This window comes from Stegostoma tigrinum, chromosome 2 (genome assembly GCF_030684315.1).
Source record: "Stegostoma tigrinum isolate sSteTig4 chromosome 2, sSteTig4.hap1, whole genome shotgun sequence".
In the NCBI taxonomy this organism is placed as follows: Eukaryota; Metazoa; Chordata; class Chondrichthyes; order Orectolobiformes; family Stegostomatidae; genus Stegostoma; species Stegostoma tigrinum.
This window is the reverse complement of record NC_081355.1, coordinates 75726877-75741522: the sequence shown is the minus strand read 5'-3', so window position 1 is coordinate 75741522 and position 14646 is coordinate 75726877. Positions and strand designations below refer to the sequence as shown.

The 14646-nt window shown below is 42.3% G+C and overlaps 1 protein-coding gene across 1 annotated transcript; it reads right to left on the bottom strand.

Annotated features, from left to right (window-relative positions):
- Positions 1 to 11580: 11580 nt before the first annotated feature.
- On the bottom strand, positions 11581 to 13910 carry LOC125461092 (interleukin-6-like). The gene is made up of 5 exons (XM_059641095.1): positions 13895 to 13910; positions 13626 to 13792; positions 13273 to 13386; positions 12738 to 12890; positions 11581 to 11760 (listed from the first exon to the last, which is right to left on the bottom strand). The coding sequence occupies exons 1-5, from the start codon at positions 13908 to 13910 to the stop codon at positions 11581 to 11583; spliced, it is 630 nt and encodes a 209-aa protein (XP_059497078.1).
- Positions 13911 to 14646: the final 736 nt, after the last annotated feature.

The window sequence follows — 14646 nt, the reverse complement described above, 5'->3', positions numbered from 1 at the left end:
ATTGGAGAGATGCTAAACAAATATTTCTCATCTGTTTTCACTCAGAAAAAGGAGAATATTGTAGAGGAGAAGACTGAGTTATGGGCTACTAGAATTGAAAGGATTGAGGTTAGTAAGGAGGAGGTGTTATCATTTCTAGAAGGTGTGAAGGTAGATAATTCACCTGGTCCGGATGGGATTTTTCTGAGGATTCTCTCGGAAACTAGGGAGGAGGTGGCAGAGCGTTTGGCTTTGATCTTTGAGTCATCATTGTATAAAGGTTTAGTACCAGAGGTCTGGAGGATTGCAAATGTTGTGCCCTTGTTCAAGAAGGGCAGTAGAGATGACCCAGGTAATTATAGACTAGTGAGCCTTATGCCTGTTGTAGGAAATGTTTTGGAAAGGATTATAAGAGATAGGATGTATAATCATCTAGCAAGCAACAATTTGATTGGAGATAGTCAAATGGATTCGTGAAGGGCAGGTTGTGTCTCACAAACCTCATTGAGTTTTTTGAGAAGGTGACCAAGCATGTGGATGAGGGTAGGGCAGTTGACGTGGTGTACATGGACTTCAGTAAAGCCTTTGATAAGGTTCCACATGGTAGGCTATTGGAGAAAATACGGAGGCATGGGATTGAGGGAGATTTAGCAGTTTGGATTAGAAACTGGCTTTCTGTAAGAAGGCAACGAGTGGTGGTTGATGGAAAATATTCAGCCTGGAGTCTGGTTACTAGTGACGTGCCTCAAGGATCTGTTCTGGGACCACTGCTGTTTGTCATTTTTATAAATGACTTGGACGCAGGCATTGGTGGATGGGTTAGTAAGTTTGCAGATGACACTAAAGTCAGTGGAGTGGTGGACAGTGTGGAAGAATGTTGCAGGTTAAAGGGGAACTTGGATAAACTGCAGAATTGGGCTGAAAGGTGGCAAATGGAGTTCAATGCAGATAAATGTGAGGTGATTCACTTTGGGAAGAATAATAGGAAGGCAGAGTACTGGGCATTGGAAAGATTCTTGGTAGTGTGGATGTGCAGAGGGATCTTGGTGTCCATGTACATAGATCCCTGAAAGTTGCCACCCCGGTTGCTAGTGCTGTTGAGAAGGCTTATGGTGTGTTAGGTTTTATTGATAGAGGAATTGAGTTCTGGAGCTGTGATGTCATGCTGCAACTGTACAAAACGCTAGTGTGGCCTCACTTGGAATATTGCGTACAGTTCTGGTCAACCCATTACAGGAAGGATGTGGAAAAGGTGCAGAGGAGATTTTCCAGGATGTTTCCTGGTCTGGAGCAAAGGTCTTATGAGGAAGGGCTGAGGGACTTGAGTCTGTTCTCATTGGAGAGAAGAAGGCTAAGAGGGGGTTTAATAGAGACATACAAGACGATCAAAGGATTAGATAGGGTGGACATTGAGAGTCTTTTTCCTAGGATGATGATGTCGGCTTGTATGAGGGGTCATAGCTACAAATTGAGGGGTGATAGATATAAGACAGATATCAGAGGCAGGTTCTTTACTCAGAGAGTGGTAAGGGCGTGGAATGCCCTGCCTGCCAAAGTAGTTAACTCAGCCACATTAGGGGCATTTAAATAGTCCTCGGATAAGCATATGATGGGATAGCGTAGGGGGATGGGTTTAGATTAGTTTGCAGGTCGGCGCAACATCGAGGGCCAAAGGGCCTGTTCTGCGCTGTATTGTTCTATGTTCTATGTTCTAAGGGTCCAGACCTGAAACACCAGCTTTCCTGCTCCTCTGATGTTGGTTAACTACCTGCTTTAGGGGTGTTTAATAACATCTCTGAGGAAGCTGATTTTAAAAAAATAGTGAGTTGCATTGGGAAATCAAATGCTCAATGCAGACGCATGTGGCCCTTTTAACCTTTTCATATATGACAACTGTAATACGCGTGTAATGAAAGGGAAAGAAATTGTAAACAATGTAAAGAAGTTTGCTGAAGAAATTGAACTGTAATAATAGAGGATTTTAATTATCAAAGGCAGATCAGGATAACACCAAAATTGATGGTCAGAATGAAAAGAGGTTGATGTACATATTTAGGACTGTTTGCTAACGCAGTGCATTAAAATCAGCATTCAAAGGCAAGAGATTATAGCCGGTATGAGTTAGCAGTTTATTCAATTGGAGAAGGTGAGTGGATATACTATAATTAAGCTTGATTTTTGTCCACACCCATTTCACACATATTTCCCAGCAGCATTTACTGGATAATGATAAGTTTTGTCCCCTCCCTAGCCTAGAGCCACTATCGACAATCATATGGCCTCAGTTGCTACTTTGATGCAGACTGTGAGGCAGAGTCTTAGCTGCAGAGTAATTTAATGCTAATTTATCATCTTTGGAAAACTGGAATTCTTGCACTGTTGCCTCATTTGGATGCTGATTAGGACATCTTTCTCTTTCTTACCATTTAAGATTATTGGAATTTTAGGAAAGTGCAACACTATTTATATTTTCACACTTGGAAAGTGTGTGATCGAATAATTCATGGCAATTAATTTAAATGACTTGTTACAATTCCTAGTTTTAATTCAACTTAATTATTTTTTCCCCAGAAATTATAAGAAGATACTTTTTCACAGTGGACAGATAAATGAAAGAAATATTGTGGTTACAGTCTTTAAAAAAATACAAGAAGAGTATCTATCAAAGTGAGAATGGTTATTTGAGCAATGAGGCAAGAATACAGATAATGGGAATTACCTGCATAAGTCAGAGAAGGTAGATGGAAACTCAGGTAAACAGAAAGTGAAGACTTACTTTAGAGTAGTTGGTTCCTGGCCTCTGGTCCAGGAGGCTCAGGTTCAAGTCCCACCTGTTCCAGGAAGGCACGCAAACTGCAAGTTACCAAGTCTATTAATTACATTCTACTACAGAAAGTGGCTAAGGCTAAGACATTGAATGTTTCCAGGAAGGAGTCAGATGTGGTTATTATGGCTAAAGGGATCAGAGGGTATAGGTAGAAAGTGGGAACAGGGTACTGAGTTGGATGATCAACCATGATCGAATGGTGGAGTATGCTTGAAGGGCTGAATTGCCCACTTGCATTAGTTAGTTAGTTAGTTATTCTACATGTTTATGCATGGAATCAGAACCTCCCAACCTGCAGTCTAAGAATTAAGATATCCTGCAGCCTTGAACTGGTACAAGGTACCATGGTACAAAGATGTGCAGGCTAAGTGGATTGGCCATGCTAATTTGCCCATAGTGTTCAGAGATGTGTGGATTGGGGGTATGGGGCTGGGTGGGATGCTCTGAGGGTCAGTGTGGACTTGTTGAGCCGAAGGCCTATTTCTACACTGTAGAGATTGATGATCTATGATCTATATTCTCATCATTTGATGTTTCACAGTACAGAATGAGGCCTTTCAGTTGATACCATTTCTTTGGGATTGAAATATAGTACACACCTCACTACCTCTGTTGTCATTTCTTCTTTAACCCTATCTCTGCTTCAAGTATTTTTCAATTTTCTCTTAAAAAGTGCACAACATTCTGCCTGAAAAATCTTCACATAGCACAAACCACCTTGAAGAGGCATTTTAAGTATCTATCCTGAGCTAGAATTTTCACAGGTCAATTCATAATTGAGTGGTGAGCTCGGGATTTTAAGTATATTCTATAATATGTGTTGAAATCTACTTATACTTAAAAGAGTACAAATAAATTGAGAAATATTATAATATTATTATACTTTTAATAACTATATTGTACCTAAATCAGAAAAGTGTTCATGGGTGTTATAAAATAGAGACAACAATCTGGTAGTGTTTTCACAAATAGTTTTCCTCGAGCCAGTTACTAGACTTTGCTGCCTCCCCAGGAGCTGAGCATAACAACCCAAGCTGACATGTCTAAGGATTTTTGGATGCCTATCCAATTGGATTCAATCCAATTTATCAGAAATTCCTTTGAATTCTCAAGTTTGGGCAAGAGTGTAAACCATAAGGTATGACAATACTGTACTATTCAGACAAGCAATTCAAATACTAAGAGAAGTATGAATCTGCACAGAACTGGAATATAGAAATATTACACAATAATGCAGAATTAATTAAGTGCCAATTGGAAAAGAATCATAAATTCATAAAATTTAACTTCTCAGTTTTAGTACACAGAGCATGTATTTGTATTTAAAAGAATTTACTGCCTTTTTCCTATATTAGACTATTGTTAAGAAGATAATCCAAAATGAGACATAAGCATACTTACTGAACAGGCAAAATGGCTTTCCATCGACTGACAAAAGCACATCACATTCCCTTTTTGCCTTTTGAATGGGTGTCCTTCAAGCAAGATATAGCTAGTTAACAAAGTGTAGAGCTGGATGAACACAGCAGGCCAAGCAGCAGTTTAGGGGCAGGAAAGCTGACATTTTGGGCCTACACCCTTCATCAGAAATGGGGGAGGGGAAGGGGGATCTGAAATAAATAGGGAGAGATTGGGAGGCTGATTGAAGATGGATTGAGGAGAAGATAGGTCGAGAAGAGACAGACAAGTCAAAGAGGTGGGGATGGAGCCAGTAAAGCTGAGTGTAGGTGGGGAGGTAGGGAGGAGATAGGTCAGCCCTGGGAGGACGGACACATCAAGGGGGTGGGATAAGGTTAGTAGGTAGGAAATGGGGGTGGTGCTTGATGAGCTGGGCTCCCTTCCCCGCAATAACAACCAAAAAATAATCCCCCTCGTCTTCACGTACCACCCCACCAACCTCCGGATACAACGCATCATCCTCCGACACTTCCGCCATCTACAATCCGACCCCACCACCAGAAATATTTTTCCCTCCCCACCCTTGTCTACCTTCCAAAGAGACCACTCTCTCCGTGACTCCCTTGTCTGCTCCACACTCCCCTCCAACCCTACCACACCCGGCACCTTCCCCTGCAACCGCAGAAGGTGCTACACCTGCCCCCACACCTCCTCCCTCACCCCATCCCAGGCCCCAAGAAGACTTTCCACATCAAGCAGATGTTTACCTGCACATCTGCCAAAGTGGTATACTGTACCCACTGTACCTGTTGTGGCCTCCTCTACATCGGGGAAACCAAGCAGAGGGTTGGGGACAGCTTTGCAGAACACCTCCGCTCGGTTCACAACAAACAACTGCACCTCCCAGGCATCAACCATTTCAACTCCCCCCCCCATTCCTCAGATGACATGTCCATATTGGGCCTCCTGCAATGCCATAATGATGCCACCCGAAGGTTGTAGGAACAGCAACTCATATTCCGCTTGGGAACCCTGCAGCCCAATGGTATCAATTTGGATTTCACAAGCTTCAAAATCTCCCCTCCCCCTACTACATCCCAAAGCCAGCCCAGCTCATCCCTACCTCCCTAACCTGTTCTTCCTCTCACCTATCCCCTTCTCCCACCTCAAGCCGGACCCCCATTTCCTACCTACTAACCTCATCCCGCCTCATGACCTGTCTGTCCTCCCTGGACTGACCTTTCCCCTCCGTAACTCCCCATCTACACTCACGTTTACTGGCTCCATCCTTGCCCCTTTGACTTGTCTGTCTCCTCTCCACCTATCTTCTCCTCTATACATCTTCGATCCGCCTCCCACTCTCTCCCTATTTATTTCAGATCCCCCTCTCCCACCCGCCATTTCTGTTGAAGGGTCTGGGCTCGAAATGTCAGCTTTCCTGCTCCTAAGATGCTGCTTGGCCTCCTCTGTTCATCCAGCTCTACACCTTGTTATGTCGGATTCTCCAGCATCTGCAGTTCCTCCAGCATCTGCAGTCCCTAGGTCAGATGGGCTTCAGATTGGTATAGCAGGTCGGCACAACATCGAGGGCCAAAGGGCCTGTACTGTGCTGTAATGTTCTATGTTCTATGTTCTATCTCTCATAGCTAGTTACCAGCCCGGCTGGAGGTGGGATTTTTAATTTCCTTGGGATAGTTCGATACCCTCACTCTTTATATGTTAATGGAGCCTTGTCAACATTTGGCTGGCATATTCTTTAGTATATCTAAATTGGTCTTGACTTTTGTGCAATTGATCTTGGTAATTGATTGATAACAAACTCTTCAGTGTATTTTCTTAGTCTGAGTTTGAATACATTTGTACATGTTGCATAAATTTTAGTTCCTAGGTTTTATCATAGTGTGATTTAAATACATGGCGTCGGCAAATGCTGAACTTTTGATTTTGAACTTATTTTACATTAATCGTCAAAATAAAAACACTTTACAAAATAAAAGTAATATAAATCTACATGAATTCAGTCACTCCTTATGAAAGAACTAATAATTATATTTAATTCTTCAATATCTATTTAACTACAGCTAAGTGTTGCCTGCCCAGTATCCAATAATATTACTGTGGTTACTGGTGTAATTGAATACATGCGCACACACACTCAGAGGCACACACACACACTCTCTCTCTCTCTTCAGCTCACATGCACACATGCACATACACACTCAATTAATGGGGTGAAATTTAATCTGCAGATTTGTAATTGCAGTTGCATTCTATTTTGTTCAGAAAGCACACAATTTGAAGACAGTCAATGTGGCATTTTATCAATTCTTGTTTTGGAAATAAGACCAGTCCAAGTTGATATACAGCCAGATTCTAAATGAGGCCTCACACTTAAAATGCATTGTCTGATCAGGGATGTCGTCATTGATATACTGAGGCAACTGATAAAACCTTTTAACAAAGTGTGAAGAAAAGCTGACGTTTCAGACCTAGACCCTTCATCAGAGAGGGGGATGGGGAGAGGGTTCTGAAATAAATAGGGAGAGAGGGGGAGGCGGACCGAAGATGGAGAGAAAAGAAGATAGGTGGAGAGGAGAGTATAGGTGAGGAGGTTGGAAGGGGACAGGTCAGTCCGGGGAAGACGGACAGGACAAGGAGGTGGGATGAGGTTAGTAGGTAGGAAATGGAGGTGCGGCTTGAGGTGGGAGGAGGGGATGGGTGAGAGGAAGAACAGGTTAGGGAGGCGGGGACAAGCTGGGCTGGTTTTGGGATGCAGTGGGATGCAACAACCACCCCAAGAAGATCCCCCTCGTCCTCACATAACACCCCACCAACCTCCGGATACAACGCATTATCCTCTGACACTTCCTGCATCTTCAATCCAACCCCACCACCCAAGATATTTTTCCATCCCTACCCTTGTCTGCCTTCTGGAGAGACCACTCTCTCCACGACTCCCTTGTCCACTCCACACTCCCCTCGAACCCCACCACACCTGGCACCTTCCCCTGCAACCGCAGGAAGTGCTACACTTGCCCCCACATCTCCTCCCTCACCCCTATCCCAGGCCCCAAGATGACTTTCCATATTAAGCAGATGTTCACCTGCACATCTGCCAATATGGTATACTGTATCCACTATACCCACTGTGGCTTCCTCTACATCGGGGAAACCAAGCAGAGGCTTGGGGATCGCTTTGCAGAACACTTCCGCTCAGTTCGCAATAAACAACTGCACCTCCCAGTCGCGAATCATTTTAACTCCCCCTCCCATTCCTTAGATGACATGTCCATCATGGGCCTCCTGCAGTGCCACAATGATGCCACCCGAAGGTTGCAGGAACAGCAATTCATATTCCGCTTGGGAACCCTGCAGCCCAATGGTATCAATGTGGACTTCACAAATTTCAAAATCTCCCTTTCTCACACTGCATCCCAAAACCAGCCCAGCTCATCCCCTCCCCGTACTGCATCCCAAAACCAGCCCAGCTTGTCCCCACCTCCCTAACCTGTTCTTCCTCTCACCTATCCCCTCCTCCCACCTCAAGCCACACTTTCATTTCCTACCTACTAACCTCATCCCACCTCCTTGATGTGTCCGTCCTCCCTGGACTGACTTATCCCCTCCCTAACTCCTCACCTATACTCTCCTCTCCACCTATCTTGTTTTCTCTCCATCTTCAGTCCGCCTCCCCCTCTCTCCCTATTTATTCCAGAACCCTCACCCCATCTCCCTCTCTGATGAAGGGTCTAGGCCCAAAGCATCAGCTTTTGTGCTCCTGAGATGCTGCTTGGCCTGCTGTGTTCATCCAACTTCACACTTTGTTATCTGGAATTCTCCAACATCTGCAGTCCCCATTATCTCTGATAAAACCTTTTGTTATCTCGGGATAGTGACTTGAAAGAAATTCTGGAATTTGCATATGAATCCTTCTTAACTGATTAAAGATTTAACAGCCACCTTAGATTAGTTCAACACATTCACATTAACTTCTATGACCCTTTGATCTTTTGCTTATAAATTCTGGGTTTGATGCCTGCTCTCTCACTGACACCTGAAGAAGAAGCAAGACTACAAAAGTCTGTGTCTTCAGATAAACCTGTTGGACTATAATCTGGTGTTGTGTGATTTTTGACCTGGTATTAGAATGTTTTAGAGCTATAGACCAGTGAGTCTGACATTGGTACTTGGTAAATTGTGGAGGTGATTCTGAAAGATAGGATTTACATGCATATTTGGAGGGGCAAGGAATGATTCATGATACTGATAATGGGAACTCCAGATGCTGTAGAATCCAAGATAACAAAGTTTGCAGCTGGATGAACACAGCAGGCCAAGCAGCATCTCAGGAGCACAAAAGCTGACGTTTCGGGCGTCAACCCTTCATCATTATCTTTACTTTGTTATCAATGATTCGTGATAGTCAGGCTACTTTGTGCGAGTGAAATTGTTTCTCACAAACTGATTTGAGGTTTTTGAAGAAGTAGCCAAAAAGATTGATGAGTGTAGAATGGTCAATGCTGTTTACTTGGACTTTAGTAAAGCCTTTGATAACGTTCCACATGGCAGATTAATTCATAAAATTATCTCACATGGGACTCAGGGGGAGCTTGACAACATGATACAAAATTGGCTTTAGGGTAGAAGAAGGAAGGTGTTGGTGGAGGGTTGTTTATCTGCCTGGAGGCCAGTGACCAGTGATGTTCCATAGGGATCAGTATGGGTCCATTTTTGTTTGTAATTTGTGTAAATGATTTGGATGATTAAATAGGAGGCATGGTTAGTACATTTGTGAATGACACCATAATTGTTGGTATAGTGGACAGTGAAGAAGGTTAGCTAAGATTAAAAATAAATCTTGATCAATTGGGTCAATGAGCTAATGAATGGCAGATGGAATTTAATTTGGATAAATGCAAGTTTTGCATTTTAGTAAAACAGACAAGGGAAGGGCTTATATAGTTAATGGCCCAGTCCTGGGTAATGTTGTATAGCAGAGAGACTGAAGGGTTCCGGTACATAATTCTTTGAAATTCGAGTCACAGCTAGACAGGGTGGTTAAAAAGTGTTTAGCCTGATTCCCTTCATTGCTCAGATCTTTGAGTATAGGAGTTGGGACATTATTCTCATTTTGTACAGGATTTTGGTGAGGCCTCTTCTGGAGTACTATGTGCAGTTCCAGTCGCCCTGTTATAGGAAGAATATTATTAAATTGGAGAGTGCTCAGAAGAGATTTACCAGGATGTTGCCAGGAATAGATGGTTTGAGTTATAAAGATAGGCTGGATGTAGGAAGTTGAGGGGTGACCTTATAGAGCTTTATTAAATCATGAAGGGCATAGATAAGCAAATAGAAAAGGTCTTTTTCCCTAAGGTGAGGGAGTTCAAAATTAGGGGGCATATTTTTAAGATGCGAGGAGAAAGATTTAAAAAGAACATGAGGGGCAACTTTTTTACACAGCGAGTGGTTAGTGTTTGGAATGAACTTCCATAGCAAGTGGTGGATGCAGATACTGTTACAGTGTTTAAAAGGTATTTGGATAAGTACATGAATATGAAAGATTTAGGCCAAAAGCAAACAGGTGAGATTAGTTTAGTTTGTGAACATGGTCAGTGCTCAGCCGGTCTTGCATCATTTGCGAAGAAAAAATCAGAGTTAATGTTTCAGGTCAGTGACCCTTCTTCTGAACTCAGTTCTGTTTTTGTTAGCATGCGCTAGTTGGTCCAAAGGGTCTGTTTCCATGCTGTATGACTCTATGAGTCTACGAATACATTGTAACTCTGGATGCAAGTAATTTGCAGAATTTAAATGATGTTTTTCCAAAATTACAGTATCATGCATTTCTTTAAGGGTCTTTAAAGAGTTTTAGCCAAACCTTTTAAAATCACTGTTAATTCATCTAATGCAATTTATTGAAGTACATTATTTTAAAATTGCCTGTTGCCAGTTTGCTTTTTCATTGAGAGTGCAACGAATTCTGAAAGTGGTAACATTCAATAGATCATGCAACATTTAAGATAGTTTCCTTCAGCTCTTAAGTTCTTCAGTAATCTTTACTATGCACATGATTGACCTTTAATAAAAAAATACCATCTAAGCCTACTTACACACTCCAGGCAGTCAAAAGTGTTGCCAATAGATGAGACACTAAACCAAGTCTCAGTCATATTGTTTTATGTGACAATGTCATTTGAAAATCGTGCCCTGATATCACTGCAAAGAGGCAGACCCCAACAATTATCTCAGCAAGCACACAGATTGCCATTATGCTACAATGCACTCTAGATAACTGAGCTAACAATTCTCAGCTGAGAAGAAATGATCCCATAGCATTATTCTTAAAAAGAGCCAGGATATCCTAGTCAATATTAATTCCTGAATCAACATCAAAAGAAAGAATCAGGTTATCCTGTTGTTACCATGCTGCCAATTGGGAGATCTTATGTGCAAATAAATGGCAGCACTTCCTACGTTGTAACGATGACCACTTCAAAGGTACTTCTACCATTGTGAAGTGGTGGTGAGAGGCACGAGTTAAATTCAAGTTTTTGACTTCCTATAATTACATTGAGTCTTGAATAAATTGATTTTCATTTATCTCAATTTTAATTAAAACAACAGTGAACAGTACAGAGGTCTATAACTGAGATACTTAAAAAGTGTATCAGAATTAATAGTATAAAAATATATAAATATTGCATGAATACTGTAATTCCACACCGTTCAATATTATTCATTATAAATTAACAAAAAGACACCGCAGCTTATAAATTGTATAAAAGATGGAACAAAAATAAAATTGTATAAATTACGTTGAACAACGTAAACAATATTCTCCAAGTAATTGTATCGACTTCACAGTACTGTACAGTGCATTAATACAAGTTCGTTTTGGAGAATACCCTTTTAGTTGCTAATGAAAGATTGTTTGATCAAATGCTGAACTACAATGTTCATACGCTGAAGCAGCTGCTGCTTCGTACTTGGCCACAGTTGCAGAGGATGCAGTGACATTGGATTTGGCAGAAAGCCGAGTTCCCAAACTGTGTTCGTCCGGGTACAATCCGAAACAAATGAGCCGCCCCAGCTCCTGGATTCACGACCAACCAATACTAATGGTATACAGCATAATTTAACTTAATTTTTAAATTAATCAAGAGCTCCGCGGACCTTGAGGCGGAATGGAGAAAAGGTTTCCATCCTATGTGATGAAAATCAGCCAATCCTGTAATGTCCCCAATCTTTCTCTGCACTACACCTACTCGTTAACCCTCTTGTTAGGCAGGTAGATTAGTCAATAAATAACCGAATAAATAAATCATATCCGTGCCTTGAGAAACTTAGGCTCTTGATTTGGCTAAACCCGATGTAGAACTTCACAGACTTGATTGCGTTCTCATAAAGCGAATGGCTCGGGCTGTGAGCTCGATAAATTTAGTGAAGTCCCGAAGGATGACATGCACTGTCACCTGTGTGCTCCAGTCTGTTTTTGGCACCTGTTCTGATGGTGAAACCTGTTGTTCAGCCTCACGCAGATTAGTGATGCCGAACTCAGCCTTTAACTGAAATGAAAAGAAAACGTGATACTTGGTAAGGTGGATTTTCTGTTTTCAGAATATCGTCCTTTAATCCGAGAGTGATAGATTTGTACAGTACGGAAACAGACCCTTCGGTCCAACCCGTCCACACCGACCAGATATCCTAAATTAATCCAGGTCCATTTGCCAACATTTGGCGCCTATCCCTCTAAACCCTTCCTATTTTTTATTCCCATCCAGATGCCTTTTAAATGTTGGAATTATACCAGCCTCCACCACTGGCTCTGGTAGCTCGTTCCATACACGCAGCACCTTCAGATTGAAAAAGTTTCCCCTCTAGGTCCCTTTTAAATCTTTCCCCTTTCACCTTAAGCCCAGGTCCTCTAGTTTTGGACTTCCCTACACTGGGGAAAAAGGACCTTGACTATTCACCCCATCGTGCCCCTAATGATTTTATCAGCTTCTGTAAGGTTTAACCACAGTCTCTGACTCTCCAGAGAAAATAGCCCCAGCCTACTTAGTATCTCCCAGAGCTCAAACACTGCAAACCGGGCAATATCGTTGTAAATCTTTTTTGAGTCTTTTAAATTTTAACAAAACCTTTCCTGTAGTAAAGTGAACTGAACTTATTCTAAAAGTGGCCTAACCAATGTCCTGTAAAGCGGCAACATGACTTCTATACTCAATGCACTGACCAATAAGGGCAAGTGTACCAAACGCCTTCTTCACCACCCTTTCCACCTGCCACTCCACCTTCAAGGAAATATGAACCTGTAAGCCAAAGTCTCTTTGATAATAAAATGTGAGGCTGGATGAACACAGCAGGCCAAGCAGCATCTCAGGAGCACAAAAGCTGCGTTTCGGGCCTAGACCCTTCTCTTTGTTCGGCAACACTCTCCATCCAGGCCCCTTCCACTGAATGTACAAGTCCTGCAAGTACTGCCCTGGTTTGCCTTACGAAATGCAATACCTCACATTGTCTCGTCTCTGCTGACACTGACCTGGTTCATGATCAGTTCAGCCAGTTGCTGGGTGCTGGATCTCATCCATGTTACTCGGTCATTCGAACTGGGGATTGATGTTTCCACCAACAACAAGTAGGGCTTGTACTTCTGAAGGCCAGAGGCGATCGCTTTCAAACACGTTTCCTAGTTTGAATACATACAAGAATTAGGATGCACGCTTGTCACAATCCCTTTAGTATATTTTGAAGACCTGTCTATTAATTTCAACCAAACAGCTACAGGAAATATTTTGTAAAATTGCTGGCTTGACCGTGGTAGAACGCTGATGGTAGAAATCCCATCTGCTCCAGAGGTGTGTAATGCCCTTTATGAACCGGTTGATGTAAAATATATAATTCAATTGTGAATCTGTGCCATCAATTTTATTCTAATCGCCGTCAAAGAAAATGCGGCTAAACGTGACTCCGGTTGAATTTTCACTCTCTCTGTATATGTGCCTCTCTATGTCATTTGTGATGTACCAGTTAATTTTGAATTAACTCTTCCCTCTCGCTCTCTCACTCACCTTGTGGAAATTTGTCTTTAAGCATCTGTCCTGGGCTCGGATGTGTGGCTGGTCGAAACCGTAAGTGAGCAGCGAGCTCCAGTCTTGCTCACAGAGCGAGAAAAACTCACACAGCTACGAGGACAAGAACGATCACATAATGAGTGCAAACGAAGTCCTGCTCCTTTCTAAAAGCTTCAAACTTCGAGTTCCCGATTTGCTCTGCCTAAATCTCTCATCCAGCCCTACACGTGCACCCACCTCCCCCCATCTCCTGTTCCGAACACCGAGTCCCCAAGTTTCTGTTCCTGCTCTGCAACCACTACTTTTCCAAGGCACAGACGCCACTGTCCGGTCTCCAACCACCGACTAACCTGAGTGTTCCGGAGCTCAGCCGATGTATTCCGGATTTCCATTGCCAGAGGGACACAGGTTGAACAGGACAGGGCTGCTACAGGCAGGCGCACCTCCCCTCCTGACAGCTCCGTTACAGGGAAAGCAGCGGCCCCTGCAAACAGCACCAGGAAAAGTTGGCAGAAATCTGCAGGAAAAAGAGAGACAGAAGGTCATTAGAAACGAACACTTGCCCAAACTCTGTCTGAAAGGAGACATGAGGAGGTAACAGGCTGCAATGCTCACTAACATTGGACAGGTCTCATGTTAAATTTTTCTTCTCCGGTGTTTAACAACCGCTTGGTCTAAAATCTGTTGTAGTCGTGATCCAGTTTCACCGCTATTTATTAATCGCCACTTTTGGGGAAGATTCGATTTGTAATTTCCTTTCGCATGTACACGTCACAGGATCAATTACTCACCGTTTCTGTACACTAAAGGTGTACAGAAGTGACCATGTATGCGTCAGGATGAGAGAAAACATCACCTGAATTCCCAAGATTACGGTGATCATGAATTACTGTACATAACGCGAATTGGCAGGCTTTCCATAAAAAAACGACGGAGTTGAATTATCACTACAGAGCTGCATTGAAAATTGAAAATAATGTTGCTTAAACAAAATTTAAAAATCCCTGAAAGTAATTGAAAGATCACTGATCACCTGGTTGTTATCCTCCAAAGAATCTAATTTGCAATATAAAACAAAACTGCTCATTGTATTCGTTTCATGTTGGTTGTGTAACTCAATGAGCCTCAGTCTAAACTTAGATCTTCAGCTTTGTTTCTGCAACTTTAGTGATAATAATTTGAATAATACTTGTGCAGTTAAAACCCAGTGATATCTTCAAAAAATTAAACATTTCGTTCCCAGCACTAAAATGTTGCATACTGTGATTATCTTGCTATTGCATTACTCGTATCATGTACAGCCTTTTTCTTCATTTCTTAACCTGTCCACTTTGCATCTATTTGTGGCTAAATGAGGTTATGTTTTAGTTG

What these genes read in the sequence shown, in the direction of transcription:
- LOC125461092 (XM_059641095.1), bottom strand. An exon ending in CTGAGCTCCGGAACACTCAG is followed by an intron (nt 13,387 to 13,625) that starts GTTAGTCGGTGG and finishes TTGTCCTCGTAG; the next exon opens with CTGTGTGAGTTTTTCTCGCT. An exon ending in TAAAGACAAATTTCCACAAG is followed by an intron (nt 12,891 to 13,272) that starts GTGAGTGAGAGA and finishes TATTCAAACTAG; the next exon opens with GAAACGTGTTTGAAAGCGAT.